Source organism: Rhipicephalus microplus, chromosome 7 (assembly GCF_043290135.1).
Source record: "Rhipicephalus microplus isolate Deutch F79 chromosome 7, USDA_Rmic, whole genome shotgun sequence".
NCBI lineage: Eukaryota > Metazoa > Arthropoda > Arachnida > Ixodida > Ixodidae > Rhipicephalus > Rhipicephalus microplus.
Genome location: NC_134706.1, coordinates 47597882 through 47616396, shown reverse-complemented (window position 1 = coordinate 47616396; position 18515 = coordinate 47597882). Strand labels below are relative to the sequence as shown.

At 44.1% G+C, this 18515-nt stretch overlaps 1 protein-coding gene across 1 annotated transcript in view; it reads right to left on the bottom strand.

Moving 5' to 3' along the window:
* Positions 1–18515, bottom strand: part of LOC119179240 (lithocholate 6-beta-hydroxylase) — a 40969-nt gene that overhangs the window by 7445 nt on the left and 15009 nt on the right. Inside the window, exons 5-10 of the mRNA XM_075869110.1 lie at positions 15765–15890; positions 5995–6232; positions 3631–3761; positions 1757–1853; positions 501–564; positions 311–419 (exon numbers count right to left, since the gene is read on the bottom strand). Of these exons, the coding sequence (XP_075725225.1) occupies positions 311–419; positions 501–564; positions 1757–1853; positions 3631–3761; positions 5995–6232; positions 15765–15890 (765 nt within the window). The remainder of the gene's footprint in view (positions 1–310; positions 420–500; positions 565–1756; positions 1854–3630; positions 3762–5994; positions 6233–15764; positions 15891–18515) is intronic.

The following is an 18515-nucleotide window of genomic DNA, read 5'->3' as shown; positions in this document are numbered from 1 at the left end:
CGAGCATGAGCTACTTCGAATTTAAAACGCAATAACGACAATTTTATCCAGTGAATGCTCTCTGTAGATTAGAAGCTAAAGAAGGGGTCTCTCGGCAACACGCAAAATATCAAGGTTAGGTATTCCGGATTAAAAGACGGCTCTAAGAGATTACGGAAGCAAGGTCACCCACGAAAAGAAAGTTATCTATATCAATCGTAGAGCATGAACTCGCATGATTTGTAGCTTGGCTCATTCGTAAATTTTTTAAGCCACGACCAGTAGCAGCACATTTGCAGGAATTGTTAAAATTCAAGAATTGCACGCTGACCTCTTTCTTGAAGGCTTCGAGTACTTCTGTTCGCATTTTCTCCTGGACATCAGGATGCTTGCCCATCAGGTAAAACCAAAAGGTCAGTGCCAGTCTCGTCGTGTCGTAGCTGCACCCGAAAAGGCAAACAAAGGTGAAGTGACTGAGTTATCGACCTATTATCGACAATGTGTCAATACCAAGAACTTACCCGCCGAGGAAAACGTCCATGCAGTTGGTAGCAAGTTCGTACAGTTTCTCCTGAGACAGCGATACTGAATAACGGTTTCGTGGAAACAGAATGACGATAAAAATGGCTAAGTTAAAACATCAAGACAAACAACATTGTCCCTAAGGCTAACAGAAACTTAAGGTTTTGTAAATTTGCTTGCACGTCTTCGGCTGATATAGCATGTAGTAGAGTGAAACATGCACGGCCTTGAGGGCACAGCTACAATTTGAAACATAAATAGGTTAGCATAATCCGCTTACGATCACGAAAGAAGATGAGTTGCCCAAATTGGCGTGCAAACTTCTAGCTTCAATAGAATGCTTTATTATTAAACATGTACAGTCGGCAGACGCGTTGCCTGCACTAGCTTCACTAATGCTAGCGCCAAAGCAACGGGTGCTCTTGTCGAGATAATACCTAGGTATACTTGGATAGTATGTCGGCATGCATAGGCAACATCACGGCAACAAAATGCAAGGCTACGCGGTGCTAGAATCGAAGTGTTTCAGGACACACTGCGGAGCGTTCATGTTAAGCTTGCTGATGACTCTGCTGTCGTAAGGGTTCAGTGTCACCATAAACAATGAAGATAACCTTGTTTCTGACATTAACAGAGGTAACGTCACCGAAAGCCACGTGCTTGTTTTTAGCTTTTATAGCATGCAGCATGGTCGAACACGTGCTGTCATGTGGGACAAATACTGAACATCAAACATGAAGAAGCTAGGATTTTGTTGTTCCCAACATAAACAATGACTATATTTCCTATTGTTGCATACGTGTTTTCAGCTTCCATATTTTATGCAGCTTAACGGAACACGTCCAACTTAAGTTTGCGTATTCGCTGCAATCTATGCCTTCCCGGTTGCATGCTTCCACAATGGTGTGCTTCTTTGCGCACAGGGGAGATCTATGTGTTAATTCATCGGTTGTATATTACGCACTACTAATTCGTTTCACTAATTATGTATTTAACGTTACTTTTCTCTGCACGTTCTTCATAGCCAAAAAAAAAAAAGAAGCAGTAGATGCATTAGTTCTAGTACCGTCTTCGTGCTAGGTACGTTGCGATCTGACTTTTTACGGCAAAGGGGAAATGATAAATAGAAGTTAATAAAAAATGATGGGAGCTCTGTTATAAATGTTTGTTCAGTCAGTGCTTTTCCACAACTGCAAAATTTACCGTGTATAGTCGTAACTACAATTGAAATTATTGATGGATCGATTGATTTTACCGGGAAGTGCTTGCTGGGCTTCTTTATTTGTTGTTTCTTCGTTGTTCTTGCCTAGCGCATCGTCCAGAAGAAGCTGAGCCATGTCTGGCACGTCCACCTAAGTTTGCGAGGAAACACAGCAAGCGTGTTGCACAATGAATATTAAAAGGAAGAAGATTGGGGTGAAAAATAAATGTGTGAACGAGTGTTTACGCTGACGCCACAGCACTCGAAATGAAAGGGTTACAGAAGTGGCGCAGGTTACAGTGAACTGTGCATGGGATGGGAAAACTAGATGAGTGTGTGGAAATATCTAACGTGTGTCAAACAGGCGACAAAATTTCTGTGGCTGGTGCCATATTAAAACAGCAACCTGCGTTAGTAAAACAAGATTACTTGTTGGAACATTGGTTCCATGACAGCCACATTACAAACATTTCTGATCTTGTATACTTCATCTTGTTCTGAACTTCGGCCTATTTGTATAGGCGAACAGAGTGGCATTCGTTACATCTTTCTTGATTATATTAATCATATCTGCGGCCATAGCTTAATAAATACTATGCATCTCTTCAGGAACCAAATGCACTTGCCCTGTTTCTGAACATCTAGCCGGCTAGGTGAAGGCGCAACTCTTGGCCGTCTTCTTAGCTTCACATAGACCAAAATGAGTGTCGAAGGGCAGGAGTGTGCCACAAACTTAAGGTATAGGCGTCAACACGAACAACATGATACGCCCGTCGAGTACTTCGTGAAACTCTTTCTCATGGCCACGTATGGCACACACCCGGATACTTCAGCCATAATATGACCTTTCGCGCCACAGTGTATATCAACTGTAGCACACAGTATATTCACAGTGTATATCAACTCAGGATGACGAAATTGAAAATTTTAGTCTCGACGACACACATTGCTGGGATTGACCAAGAGAATGACACTCTTATAAAGTAGGATACGGACGCTCACAGTGTTGTGCAAAATAAAGGCATTGATTATTAATAATAATATTGTTGTTAATCATGTGGTGGTTTTGGGACGTTAAACCACACATACCAATCAATAATATTATTGTTGTTATTATTATTATTATTATTATTATTATTATTATTATTATTATGTTAATATGTTACTGTTTTTCATAGTCCAAAGTCTTTGTTCTTGCCTCAGTTTTGCACTGGGTTAATGCTGTTTTTCACAATATTTCGATTCTTCTTTATTCTGTCTTTGATGAGGAATTCCGCATACTCGTGTATGTATATTGCTCAATATTTTCAACTCCCATTCTAGTATCGCCGCCTGTTCTTGTCATTCTTCCCATTTAGCGCTGATCTCTTTTTGTATGCACGTATTTGCTCTGTTTAACTTGATTTATTTATGTTTTATTTGATTTGTGTTTGCATTGTATTGTTTCTTTATCCTATTTTATTTGCACCTACACAAAAACAAGTTATTTTTGGGCACGTTAAGCGAACGCTCACTAGGTTTACTGTTCTGAATGAGTTCATCGAAAAAAAAAAGGGAATGAAATTTACTTAGAGGCAAAACTAAATAAGTATTAGTAAAAATAAGCTACCTTTAATAAATATGTACTTCAGTGAAGCTTCGTTAAGATGATAAATTTTCAATTACTCTTTCTCGATCACGCTTCGACAAGTTCATTGCCTTTTGTAAGGCACTATAATTCCACGTATCAAATATGACACAGGGAGGAATACAGAGTTTGCGGGTAGAGGTGGAGACCACCCCACCCACTCCCTCTCCAAGCTGACACCTCCGATCAAAGAAATATCATGTTGGTGTATAAACGCTAGTACTTTGAATACATGTGAGCAGAGGTGGGTAAAACTGTGAGCCTTCCTAGGCTAAATGTAATGATGAGGCGGGAATCTTACCTGCGGATTCTGGTGACGGAACTTGATAAGCTCGGCCGCGTACTTGGTCATTTCAGAAAGCGGGTTCGTAAAGAAGCAGCTGAAGAGCTTGTGGAATATTTTGTAGGCCCATGTCCAATGGTATAGATTCACTAATGAAGAGAAGATGTCTATTGGTAATCAATATTTAATTTAATTAACAATGTATAATCGTTCCAGGCCTCATCTTTGTTGATTAATTCGATGTATCAAATTTTGTTGGTCACGCAGCAACCACCTGACAGGCAAAAAAATTATCTCGATAGAACTCATATTTATCATGTATTCTACATACGCTTGCAGCCTCATAGACTCAAGGGAACCAGGTCATGTGGTAATCAAGAAATTACGAAATTTCTCACGGCGTTCCTTTAAATTTGCTGTGCCAGCTTCATTCACCCAGCAGAGGTAGGTAAAAAAAACTCGTGTTTTGATGGTGGCGTACTATTCGATAGCGTGGAAGTATATCAAAATGAGAATAATAAAAAACAATATTGATTGCATAAAAATTTGAATGGCTCAATTATTGCGATTGCAGATCGTGAGCTTGTTTTTTTTGTTTTTTTCTTTAACTACCATGATTCTGTTCAACTCCCATTGTAAGAAAACAGTTGCAGAGAATAAAAAGAATAATTAGAGCTTGAAAAAGTTTATATCAGTGTCCATTGTTTGTGAAATTGTACCCTGCATTAAAACCAGTATGCAAGTGCGCTGTAATGACGTATTAGTGGTGGGATGGTCGATGAGCCAGATAACTCACGCGTGCTGACCTTTATAAGCATTAGCACATGTCTCGCATCTTCGCAAGTGCTCGTCTCTCCGCTTGATTTCGCGATAAAGTGAAGGTTAATTCGCGTGAAGGTATATTCGCTCACTGCACTTGGCTGCGTTTTGTTACGCTGACGTTTTGTCCAGTTCATCCAGATTGGCTGTCAAAGGAGGTGATAGATTTCTGTCATATGTTATTTCAATATGTAGCCACCAAATCTCATTCAGCGCCCTTGCGACCGCATTGTGACTGTTTATTTTATTTATTGGAGTAGTTTATCTTCCCGTTGTTTGTTGATATTCCTAGTCCCGCAGTTAGCTGGGTCGGTAGAAATTTCGAAGGAGGGAGCATGCGTCAGATCGCGCAACCCCTTTTGACGTGCCGCAAAACAATTTCGCCTATTTGTATTGACGCAAAGCATGTAGGCGTACGACGTGGCACGTCATCGCAGACAGTTTCGCCACCCCCCCTCCTTTTCTGCAACGCTTTTTAATGTCCGCCATGTTCATAAACACATGTATTGGGACTTGTTTTGAAGCTAGGCCTTCCTTGCAGTTCATTTACAACAGCCGAAAGGAAGTCTAAACAAGACAAATACATCGGCCCAGGAAGCAGGACACCGAAAGTCAACTTAGGAGACCAGAAGCGGAAACGCTCGTTAAGCTGAAGCCCGGAAGCAGCAACACCTAGTGAACCTTGGACTGAAAATGCGTACAAGGGAGTCATTTGGCTGACCAAAAATGACATAGTAGTAGTTGTAGTAGTAGTAGTAGTAGTAGTAGTAGTAGTAGTAGTAGTAGTAGTAGTAGTAATATACTTTCATTTTCAGTCCCAAACTATGGACCTTTTTTACGGAGAGGAGGATTTTCTCCTTTCTGGGCTGTTGCACGAGAGTGCAGAAGCTGACGTCACAGCATCGGCTGTGCTTATTTGGGGGAGGGAGTCTCACGTGCACTAACAACAGCACAGAGAGGACCATGGCGGCGCCTAGGGAGCCTGGGTGTAATGGTCTATAGGCCGAGGATTTCGACTGCCTGCAAGACTAGCTGGCGCTGAGCACGGTTGTAACGAAAGGCGAAAATGCGACCAGTTACACTTCGCCAACACTATCGAAACAGCGATGCTGGTGCTCCCTTCGTAAGGTGCTCCCTCACACACACTTGTACCACTCTGACTGGTTCACCCTCTCCACCGTGCCTCAGAGCTCTCCCGCTTCGGCCTGCCTTTCACTGACTCACCCTTCACACCAAGCCTCACTTTCGTCCATCTGAGCATGACGCAGAATTTCTCCTTCCTATCCAGTCCTATTCTCACCCCACTGCAAGGCCAAGTGGCCAGTGCTACGCTGTCAATGAACGTTGAAGCCTTGGCTAAGAACAACTCCGCTCTTAAAACCGAAGAGGTTCCAAAAGATGCTACGATCTAAAAATAGAAGGGGCTGTCTTCATTGACATCAGACCTGCCAATAGCGACTGTCTGTCATTACGAGACCTACAAGTCAAAGTCCTTCTATTCATGAGAGTGTTCAACGCAGCCGAGCGGCGAAGCTTTTGATCTGAAGGCGATTGGGGACTCACGACTCAAGCTGTACATGAAGCCGCTCATGATCCCAGGAAAGCATTGCAGCGCCTTCTGGAAGAGCGGGTTCTCCGAACTGCGCTGAACACGGGTGTCCAGGTTGAACGCGCTCTTGCTGATGACGTCAAATGTGAGGCGCTCGCAGCGCTCACCAATGTCCACTTCAGCGCCACTGTCGGCGCACTCGCCGAGAATGTTCACGAACTCGCGCTGGGCATCGTGTAGAGCTGGCATCACCTGAAATCAAAAGAAATGGTATTCAATTTTTGAACATTGCACATGTGCATGACATGAGGCGAATGGGACTGCTTTGTGACTGATAAACAATAGGGCATTACCCAGGCAAGAAGTGACTTTGCACCAGATAATAGAGAAAGCATCGCGATGGGTATGGTAAACAGTTACAAGGTTTAGGTAAAAGACACTGCTTCTACATGGGCGCAGCGTGCATAAAATATGGAAGTAGAGCATATAAGAAAGATATAAATAACTATCTAGGGTTAGAGACGCAGCAGTCATCAACAAAGCAGCTTTTCAGGTAAGGAAAAAAACAAGAGTTGTATATATCACAGCACAACTGTCAGCAGGTAGTCAGGAGATTTAAAAAACAAAAGTGCCGGCTTTGACATTAGAGGTGCGAGGAGGAATGCGTATTCAGCGGCCACAATTGCTCTTGTCGTGTTCACCTCGCAACGTGTATCCTCCCTAACTTCATTTGTTCCAGTAACTGTAGCGCAGTATTTTAAACATGCAAAAGAAACTACTCAAATTACTCGAGTTTCTGAGGCTTATGTACTGTACTACACTGTACTTGTACACAACTATGTTATGATTTGCGCTATCCCCTCATCCTTCACTCCCGCTAAACCTCACTTCGCCTTTCCATAGAGTTCCCTATACACACACTACAGGGAACCCCGGCGCTAGTGTCTATAGGATCTGCAACGCATAGCTCTTAAGCAACCACCATCGAAATGCTGGGTAGTACACGGATTTGCCAAGTCTTCGTTCTTTACGTTCTTTTTGACATCGCGGAGTTTGAAGCTCTTTGTCACGAAATAACGATCGGCAAATGTCCGGCATTCGCCCTTGACCACCCCAATTTTTTTGGCTTACAACTTCAAATCGGGTCAAAAAGTTCAAAAAGGTTCGTTCTTTCTCTTGAAACAACACCGAAACACAGCAATAAACGAATCCACAAGTGTGACTTGCCGCCCGCAAGTATGAAGACTGAGCGAATCCATGTACTAACTCTCATTCCCATGGTTGCTGAATGATCAGAGCTCCAGAATACCCTCTACTTAATTTTAGGAAACTTTATGTGCCTTTCCACCCACTCTACTGAGACGGCATCGAGTCATCGCATGACGACTACACAGTCATCATTTTTTATTTAATTATTTATTTATTTTCACCAAAACAGATACAATGGCGAAATTGGGGAGACGGCAAAAATGCTGCAGTTATTGCAGCTTGACTAAGCACCGTCCACCCTACGTCAGCAATGACAGGGTGAAACGAAATACAATAAAATGAAAAAAAAACAAATATTATAAAGCAGGAAACAATACAAGCAGAAGACAAAGTAAATGACAGGCCAAGGTATACAAACAAAAAGGAATATTTCATAAACACAAGAGCACAGTAATTCACAGAGTATGTATCATCACTTTGGTACATAAGAAAGGTACACAATGAGGTTACACAAAAAAAATAATAAGGAAAAAATATATAAAGGCACACAATAAATGATGCAAAGCAATACAGAGTGACCTATGTAAACAATACAAATCTACAAGAATACTGTTTGCACATCGATATTGTTTAATGTGTCAATTTTTATGTCTTGCTGCTCGTATCAGTTCAATATAGTAGGTAGCATCTGGCTAAGTCTTTGGGTGCCGTATTTGGTGCGAGATAACGGAATTTTCCACGGGGGTTTATATCGATGGAAGTAAATGGTTTGTGTATGTTCAAGATTCGCATGTGTCAGGAATGCGTCGAGTTTTCCTCTGTTTGCGCTAATATAGGATTGTAACAACCTGCATTTGTATATGTCATTTGCTTTAACAATTTTATGTTTAGCAAAGAGTTGTCCTGTGTGTTCAAGGTATGATATGTTTTCTATTGCCCTGATCGCTCTTTTCTGAAGTATTTTTAGCCTATTTAAATTTGTTGACGTAGTGTTTGCCCATACTAGAGCGCAGTAGTTCAAGTGGGCATGGAAAAGAGCCTGATAGAAGAGCCGCTTTACAGTAACGGGCAAAAGGCGTCTACAACAATTTAGAGTGCCAACCACGCGTCTCAACTTTGAACAAATGTAGTCTGTATGCTCATTCCAGGACATATGTTCATTAAAAACTACTCCAAGCGTCTTGATGGATTTGGTCACTCCAATTTTGTAGGGGCCTAGGGTAACATGATTTGGTACATGCAGGGATATGCCGAGAGCTCAGAAAGGGAAACATTTTGTTTTTGATTCATTTAACATTACATTGTTCTTGGTAGACCATTCACGAAGCTTATAACATGTGTTGGCCGCTAAAGCCTCGAGAGTACTGAAATCTTTTCAAGTAAAAAATAATGTGCAGTCATCAGCATATATTATGTAGTTACAATTTTCACAAATTCTGACTATATCATTTATGTAGTATAAAAATAATACAGGCCCCAGGATACTACCTTGTGGGACTCCGGTTTTAATTGGTTGTGTGAGCGATTTGGAGCCATTTATTTCAACATACTGAGACCGCGCACTCAGATATGACTGCATAAGTTTGAGTGGTATTCCTCTAAATCCATAGCATTCTAATTTATGTAGTAACAGTTCATGAGATACACGAGCAAAGGCTTTACTAAAGTCCAAGTACAATGCAAGTGTCAGAAGTCTCTTTTCGATATTGCAAAGTATGATTTCTTTTTGTGCTAATAAGGCACTTTCTGTTGAAAGTTTCTTTCTGAAACCATATTGGCATTCGGTTATTAAATTGTGATTCCTCGAGAAACTGTCCATTCTATCATTTACTATTTTTTCAGGGCATTTCGAGAAAACTGGTAGTATAGACATTGGGCGATACTTGCTTAAGTTGTTTATATCTCCAGACTTAAATATTGCAGTAACTTTCGCTAGTTGCACGTTGGTTGGGAAAATACCTGTTGATAACACTAAGTTGTACACATGTGCTAGCACTTCCGCTATGAGGTCTAATACATACTTTATTGGTCGCATTTGTATGCCACCAGGATCACAGCTCCGACCATTTTTTATTTTACCGAAAAGCGTAATTACTTCAGATGTGGAAGTCGGTTTAAGAAACAGTGTGTTTGATAAGTGAGTAATGTCAAATGTTGTTTGCACGCTCTGGCTCGCATTTCCTATTTTCTCAAAGAAGTCATTAAATGTTTCAGCAAGGTCGATGCCATTTAATATCCTTCCATCTATTTCAAGATTATCGATTTTTGTGGCAGGGGCTCCTCTGTTCAATACTTCATTTAACTTTTTCCACATGGATTTACGTTGCTCTGGACGTTCCAGGTCAAAAATACGACTGTAGTAGTCTCTTTTCACCCTTTCTTTTTCTTTATTCAATCGATTTCTAAGAGCCTTGTATTCAACCCATAGGTCCGCATTACGTGTTTTGAGGAACTGCTGGTAAAGTTTATTTTTATGGCTTATCTGACGCTTAAGGTAGTTTGTTATCCAGGGCTTCCGCAATTTGCCCGACCTGTGATGTGCCTCGAGAGGAAATGATTCGAAGTAAAGTTCCTTGAATGTTGCAATAAAGTTGTTATATGCGTTGTTTGTATCTTCATCAGCCATTATATCATCCCAATGTGTCTGCATGATACGGCAACGGAAATGCTCCAATGTATTTGGTGTTATTGAACGGCACATGAATTTTTCATGAGCCGCAATGCAAAAAGGAGATTGCTACGAACATCGTCGACGGTCAGTTCATCCACTCAGCAGGCTACCCCGCAGCGTTGACCACACACTATACTCTTCAGCTAACCCTTTACCTAACCTAGGGTGACTTAACAGGCAAGTTCTCTCTGCATATCTCGAAGTACTCGCTCCAAATGATATTAAAGACGTAAGGACCAACTCATGAAAGAATGTTCTGGCAGTCGATGTTCTATCCCGTAGTGCGCTGCAAAGCCTACAGAACATCACGGAAATCGACAGAGTCACAGTTAAATTAGTGATCCCCACTGACTGTAAGGGCAGTGTTGGCGTCATTTATGACGTGGACATTTACATTCCTGCTGACGATTTTCCTATCTTGATAAAGCCAATTACAGACGACATCCTCATTAAGCACATCGCAAGGCTCGCTCAGTCGCGTTGGCTGATGATTGTTTTTGAGGGAGACACTCTTCCACCGCACGTCAAAGTTGGCCACGTTAGCCAACAGGTCCGTCCATACATACCGAAGTTCCTACAATGTTGCAGATGTTTCAAGATGAGATATATAAAAGAAGTATGTACCAGCATTGTTGTGTGCCCGCGGTGTGCCGAACCTCATTCAGAAGACACCTGCCACGCAACTGCGTTCAAAAGCTCCAACAGCCACGGCGCTCATAAAGCGTCGTCTAAAGATTGACCGCGAGTGCGAAATGAGCGCGTGGTGCTGAAACACATGGTGCGTGACTATTCAACGCACAGAGAAGCTGCTGCTATTGTCCGGCGACGTCGGCATCACCACAGAAGATCATCACGAAACGTGACATCTGCCTATATAGACACGCCATATCCCGTAAAAACATCTGGCCACCGATCACCAAGCTCTGCGAAAACGGATATACCAAAAACAAAAGCAGGGTCAACACTCCCACCTCGTTAAGAGTGGCCTTCCCTTCCACGAACACAGCCTGATTCAGAGGTGCATCGAATCGCGCCAACCTCGATGCCCTCACGAACCACTGATGCAAAGACAACTGAGCATCACCAGTTCATTACCACGTTGCACACACTTATGACCGCAATGCGCAAGCTCTTAAGCAACATGAACACCTCGTCAGCGCAGAGCGCTCTCCGGGTGCTGAACACTTACAGTCCGAGGCTTGCCGCTCTGAGGTAAATCTACGGCCCGCGACATGCTATCCTTTCGAGAGGAGGTCAAGAACGCACCTTTCCTCCAGTGGAATGCCAGAGGGCTTAGGGCGCGTATGTCCAACTTCCGGCAATATGTATTCACGAACCAGTTCTCCGTAATTGTCACTTGTGAACCGAACCTGTCAGCTCGCATGAGACTATCTGTATATGAGTGCTTTGTGTCTTCCACCCACGGAGAGCGCAGCAAGGTCGTTGCGTTCATACGGCGCGACTTAACTTATGCTGATCACCCTGTACCCTCTGACGAATAAAACCAGTACGTTTGCCTAGCAGTTAAAAACAAGAACACCACATTCACAATCGGAGCCTAATTACTTTCCTCCTGTCGTCTAGACCACGAGCGTTTGCGTGGAATTTCGAATTCAACTCTCCAGCCATGGGTGATAACTGGCGACTTCAATGCCCACCACTACTTATGGGGAAGCTCCAGGGTCAACACTAGAAGTAGACAGTTAGTGTCTTTCGCTTCTGAGTGTGAACTTATCCTCGTGAATGACGGCAGCCATACTTATCTGCGTAGATCGGCCTATAGTAGTTGCCTGGACATCCCGTTCGTCTCATGCTCGTTCGCCAGAAGAGTGCACTAATTTTCCGATTTAGAAACAAGGAGTAGTGACCACATCCCAACATACCTGAAGATTGACGGCTTTCCAAGTCTCAAGTCTTCCAGAGCCGTCCAGTGTACCGGTTGGCGAAAATACAAGTTAACCATAGAAGACTGTGTTGGCGGCTCACACTTCAACCTAGAGGACGCAATGAACAGTGCCCTACAGTCCACCACGTGTTCACTTCCGGTGAGCTCATCTCATAGTGATATGGACATTGAACTCGTGAAACTCCAAGCGTTTCGTCGTTGTGCAGAACGACGTTATAAACGCATGAAGTCATTTGATGATCTGAGAGTGGCCAGACTCACACAAAAGAAAATACAGCGTCACATGGACATGCTGGATAAGCGACGATGGGTAGCTTTTTGCGAGTCTCTGGATTACAGAAAGCGTCTGGCACTAATCTGGAAAACTCTTCGGGGTCATGGTACATTATTCAGCGCTACCCATTTAAATCTCGGGCACATCACTTACGCTGCGAAGAGATTGACGTCACAGAATCTTTTTGTCGAAGCAAAATGGTCAAAGCAGAATTATCCCCAATTAAATTTGCCTCGCAGGGGCAAATTCAATTGAGATGAAGACGCCCAACTGTTCTGTATCCTCAGGTGATCTCCGAGCGGAGTGTTCGTTTTCAACGGAAAAACTAAAGGTGCCGCCTACTTTGTGTAGACGTTCTTCAGTGCCAGGACATGACGTAATCACCAACCGCGCTCTGCGTCATCTAGGAGATCAAGCTCGGAATGCAGTCTTGCTGCTGTACAACGACTCCTGGCAAACTGAATGATTCTAAAGGAATGGAAGCCAAGTCGCCTGATTCTACTTCTCAAAGCCGGCAAGTCCCCTTTGGACATTTGCTCTTACCGCCCGATCTCCCTCGCGAGCTGTGTGGGGAAAGCTATGAAAAAATGATTTTGACGCGTCTGGAATGTAACTTGGAGTTCTACGAAATATATCCTGCTGCCATCTCCGGGCTTAGACGATGCCGCTCACCAATTGACAATGTAGTCTACTTGGTCACATATCTAGAGCACCAGAAGGCCTGAAAACGGCTATCTGCTGCTCTGTTTCTTAACGTTAAAGGGGCTTACGACAATGTCACCAACGAAGTCATTCTCAGCGCATTAGAAGGAGTAGGACTCGGCGGCTAGATATATATGTGGATTCAGAGCTATCTACAGAATAGGTCATTTCACGTGCAGACAGAGATTGACCCGACACCCGAGTATTACTGTAGCCGAGGAGTCCCGCAAGGCGTAGTGCTTAGCCCAACGTTGCTCAACCTAACACTCATTGGACTAGTTGGCAAGCAACCAAGCAGCGTGTGACTTTCCATTTATGCTGATCACATCTGTGTGTGGACATCAGGTGTGACTCGACTTCAACTTCGCGCTCGACTTCAGAAGGCAGCATCAGTGACATCGAACCACCTACGCAAACAAGGGCTAGAAATCGCAAGTGGGAAGTGTGCAGTCGTGGCCTTCACCAGAAAACAATGTCCGCTTACGGCATATAAATTAACGGGCAGTTGGTATCATGCAGCCGGAGTCACAGGTTCTTGGGAGTCGTAATCGACCGAAACCTGTCTTGGACACCCCACGTAAACTACGTGAAAAAGCGGCTGACCGCCATTTGTCGCTTACTCAGGTTTCTTGCTGGGAAAAGTTGGGGATTGTCTGCCGAGTCTATGTTACAGCTGTACAAGGTACTATTTATTGAATTCTTGTGGTATAGCATTCCTGTTACATCTAACACGTGCCAAACTAACCTGCACACATAACATATTCAAGCCCAGGCCCTGAGAACATGCCTTGGTTTACCACGCTGTGCATCGACTTCTAAAACCATTGCAATTACACTGGACCACTCAATCATGACGCTCATCACCATTTAAACGATGCGTACGTACTTCAGGCAACATGCTAGTAATCCTTCCTACCACTTGTCAAGCCTAGATATTGAGAGGCCCCGCACGAAATTCAGTGAAATTGTCCGTGCGCGTCGTGCATCGTTTATGTCAGGTTTTACGCCTGCGGAGAAATTCGTGTATCCCCCGTGGTGCCTGACACTACCGCAAGTATGTCCTTCAAATCCAGGATTACAGAAAAAAATTAATTTGCCTTCATCAGTCCGAACACAATTGAGCTTGCACCTTTTGCACGAAATGTACAATAAGCACGTGCACACATACACGGATGATTCAACCACAGCATCTAGTTCTGGTGGTGTGGTGGAGATTCCAACTAGAGGAATTACACCTGCGAATCAAACCGTCTCACGTCAACACGTCTATCGCGCAGAACTTGTGGCTTTGCCTGGCACCCTAGAGTACACCTAATCCCAGAGACCGAGTAAATAGGCTGTGTTTACCGACTCGAAATTGGCCTTACAGAGCATACAGTCAATCCTTCGACGAGGTTGCCATGAACAGTCAACATACAATGTTGTCGAGCTTCTTCACCACGTCACGGAAACAGGTCACGAGGCCAGTTTTCAGTGGCTACCTGGTCATTGTGGGATCAGCGGCAATGATTCCACAGACAACGCGGCTCGCACATTGCACCAAGAAGAGCCCACCTTTCTGATTCCTTTGTCAAAGACATATGCTGCAAAGCAACTTCGTCACCTGGCACGTTGTCTGTTTCTGCTAGAGTGGAGCACCCCAGGTATAAGCCATACGAGACTCTACCAAATAAACCCTCGACTGGAACTTAGACCTCCATCCGGACTTAGTCGACGTGAAGCCTCGCTTTTTTGTCACTTTTGGTTGGGGGTTGCCTTCACAAATGCATACACAACCCTCATTGGATTGACCAACACATGCGAAATGCGACATCCGCGGTACCGAAGAAGACATCGACCATCTGATATGCCGTTGCCCTCGATATGCCTCTGAAAGACAGAAGGTTTATGACGCATTGCGACAATTGAACGATTGGCTACTCTCTATGCAGATGCTACTGGAGCACCGTTCTCGTCTTTCGTCACTCAAAAGGCAGTCAAAGCCGTCTTGTTCTTTTTGAGGAGTGTAGAGGCCTATCTGAACACGTTTAAACTTTGTGTAGTGCTACCGCTGCATACGCGTCAGCGCATTGACTGACAATCCTCTTTTTGTCTCTTATCTTCTCTTACCTCTCTCTCATCTTTATACTCCCCCTTCCCATTCCAAAAGCACGGGGTAGCAAACCGGGAATGTGCCTGGTTAACCTCCCTGCCTTCTTTCTTGCTGTTCTTGTCCTCCTCCTACTCTCCTTCATCTCTGCTACAATTGCGTTGTACAGGTAATAGCTATAGTCGACTTCTCTCTCCTTTTAGCGTCGCTCTGCCCCACATTGATAGTTTTACGCGGTTGAAAAACGGCGCCATGTATACTCGGAGCTTCATCTGCTCCGCTATTAAAAAGAATGACCCTGGTTCCTCTAAACCTTTGTCAGTGATCCACGATCTCGTTGCTTATGTTATTTCACACTTTAACACTTCGTCTTTTTGAACAAGTTCGATGTGTTATCAGTTTATATAAACAAAATCAGCCAAAAACATTCAGTAAATCGTTTACTGTCACATATTGATATCACAAATTGATATTTACTCTCACATATTGATATTTACTATCACTTATAGATATAACTATCACATATGACATATTACGGGATAGCAAATAATAATACAAATGACCATTAAAACGTCTTGAATATGCGAACTGATCAAGTAAACCTAAATATTATCATCTGCAGCGTCCGCAACGTCACGCGACAGCATACCAGCTCAGCCAAGTGAGCGCACGCCAACAGCGAAGGTAGAATCATCCACCGGTTCGAGCAAGAAAGAGAGAGATCTAGAGAGCAAGAGACGTCACACGTGAATGGTGCGCGGTTTACACTGGCGGCGCATGATTTGCAACTTGGGATGGGAAAGGAAAAAAAAGATCTGTTACACTAGAAGAAAACATTTGAATTTGTAAGGGCATGTGAGCGCACGGCGTGTTCGGGTCATGCACTCGTAAAAAGCCGTGATCTAGGCATGAAAGAGATAGAAAACCACCAACCACTTTCAATTTCGCTGTCGTGAAGAACTGCTGCATGCACGTTCTCGTCGTTTTCCACTGGCGGCCCCCGACGAGCACTAAGTTCCGCCGCGTAATCGGGTCCAACTCGTGGGCTCGCAAGAGGTGCTGAAAGAGAGAGCAGGGAAATGAAAAGCTGCAGGGAAGTGAGCTCTTGCCGTGGTGACGGCTAAATTATACGCAGTCCACGAGTCATGGGTGGACCTAGAAATTCAAATAGATAGCCTTAATGGTGAATATTGAAAGCATTTTCACGCATAAAAACAGAACAAGTTTACCAACGTACAAACTGATATTTAAAGGCGATATTCTTTTGTGCACAAGTCAACCAAAACATCACCGGTATCATTTTCTTTCAGGAGGTGACGTTGGTAAATCATACACAAAAAACGAAAAAAAAGAGCAGAAGAGAATGTTTTGTTGATTTGGACAGCCTAGTATAGTAGAACCCACGGACCCTCGATTCGTGATTACAGGTGCCTGGCGCTATACCTTCTGCTCGAGAGACACATATGCAGAAGGCTTTGTGAGCGTGCCTTGTCACTCACACACCTCCATCTCCCAAAGTGGTAGCAGCCGTGTGGAGCCACCGTCTAGTAGCTGTGAATGGAAGTACGGTATCACGACACTAATGGGTACCGAGAGCGCTCCGTCTCGGTACTTTGAGCGCAACGGAGGCCTTCATTGCATTAATTATTAAAACTCTATAATCATTGTCACGCATCGTACGGAATGATACAGTTTGCTGACGATGCATGGCGATGCATGGAGGGGTCCACTGTTAAAGGCAACCCTTGCGTGCAATGATTGTCCAGATTTCATGCTCTTTATAAAGAAAAGTCAATACTTTGCCGCAAAGGCGAAGCAATTATTAGCATGCCACTCAAAGAATGGGAAATAATTGAAACGTGCCCCACGTTTCTAACGCGAAAATGATGGACGAAATGTACTCACAGGTACTCATGAACGCGAATAAGCGTCTCAGTTGTTAGTTTGCTGTGACTGAAAAGTGCGTTCTTTTCGGAAACGGAAACTCTGCAGCGAGTGCAGCGACCTTTGTGCGCCCTGTAACTACAACAGGATCATTATGGTGAAAACCCAAGCATAAGATTCTCCACACTGCGAGATAAGCGCGCGCATACATGAGCGTCTACCTCCCCCTCATCCTCCGCGGATCAAAGTACGCGTGGGAGATGAACGCATCAGCGCGCGTCGCCGCATCGGGACAATCTGGCAACGCATGCTCATTGTACCATCACGCTGGTAATGCTGAAAACCTGATAGTTACCCCGAGATCGCAATCACCAGCGGTAAGTGATCAATATAAATAGATTGCCGTATGAGCGTTGCAAAAGGTGCTCCTTCGTAGCTCAGTGGCTAACGGCACGCACTCACAAGCAAGAGGTCGCACGTTCGATTTCGTGTGCCGGAGTCATTTCCTGGAGTATTTTTCTCTCTTGCGTCTTCGTATATAAAAATACCTATACATATACGGTGAATAACGGTGGTCACTGAAGACAGCGGCAAAATCCAGCTGAGATTGCCCCTATTGCAATGAAAAAGAACAAAGTGGCTTGCGTTAGCATTACTCTCCAGGTTTTCCATAGCGCTGACTTTTTTTGCCGGACTAATGCCTCGCATGAGCAATTTTTTCAGATGCAATTGCTGTCAGGAGGCGAGCAATATGAAAGGCGCTCATTCGAGTATTCCCTTTAACATTGAACGGTACTGTACGCGCTTTGTCTCTCCCGCCGTGTTTGCCTGAAGACTCCTTGATAGCGGGCTGCAACTTCGAAAGGCACTAATGGTGTATCTGCGCTGCCTACTGGTTCGAGGGCGATAGCGCCTGATAATAAAAGTGTTGCAGCAACTAGCACAGAGGGGCCACGCCGTCGACAGGTGAAAATCTTGCAGTGCATGGTGGATCACGTGCAGGGAGAGCTGCCAACGGTTCGAGGAACGCTTTTCCGCGATCAGAGATCAAGCTAAGAGCTCTGCCTTTCGCGTTCTTGAAGCACTGGTTGGTTTGTGCAGAGGTATACAGAGGTGTAGGCATAGGTTACCTTGTTAAAGGGGAGAGGAAAGGTAGTGTTGACGTTTTTCTCGTCAGATTACGAGGCTTTTAATCACTACATACGGAGTAGCAGTATTCATTGCGTGTTTGTTGATGCCATATTTGCGAGGGTATCACCTTACGCTCTGTGACAGAAGGTAGGAGATATTGATTGACATGTGGAGTTTGATGTCCCAAAACCACTATATGATTATTGGAGATGCCGTAGTGGAGGGATACGGAAATTTTGGCCACCTGGGGCTCTTTAACGTGCACTCAAATCTGAACACATGGGCCTACAACATTTCCGCCTCCATCGAAAATGCAGCCATTACAGCCGGGATTCGATCCCGCGATTTATGGGTCAGCAGCCGAGTACCTTAGCTACTAGACCACCGTGGCGGGGCAGAAGGTAGGAGATAGCATAGCCGTGTGCAGTACAGTATAGCAACAGGTGCGAAGGAGAAAAATGGAATGTAAGGAGGAGAGATGTGACGGGGAGGAAGGAAATTGAGAAGAGGAGGAAAAGTATAGCTTAGCCTTGCAAGCATAACATAGCAAGGGAGTCGATTATAATATGTGTCCAATCCAGCACATCATCGTTCTGGAGTGTTCTGGAGTGTTCTGGAGTGTTCTGGAGCGTTCTGAAGGCTCTGGAGTGTTCGACCATCTGGTGTTAT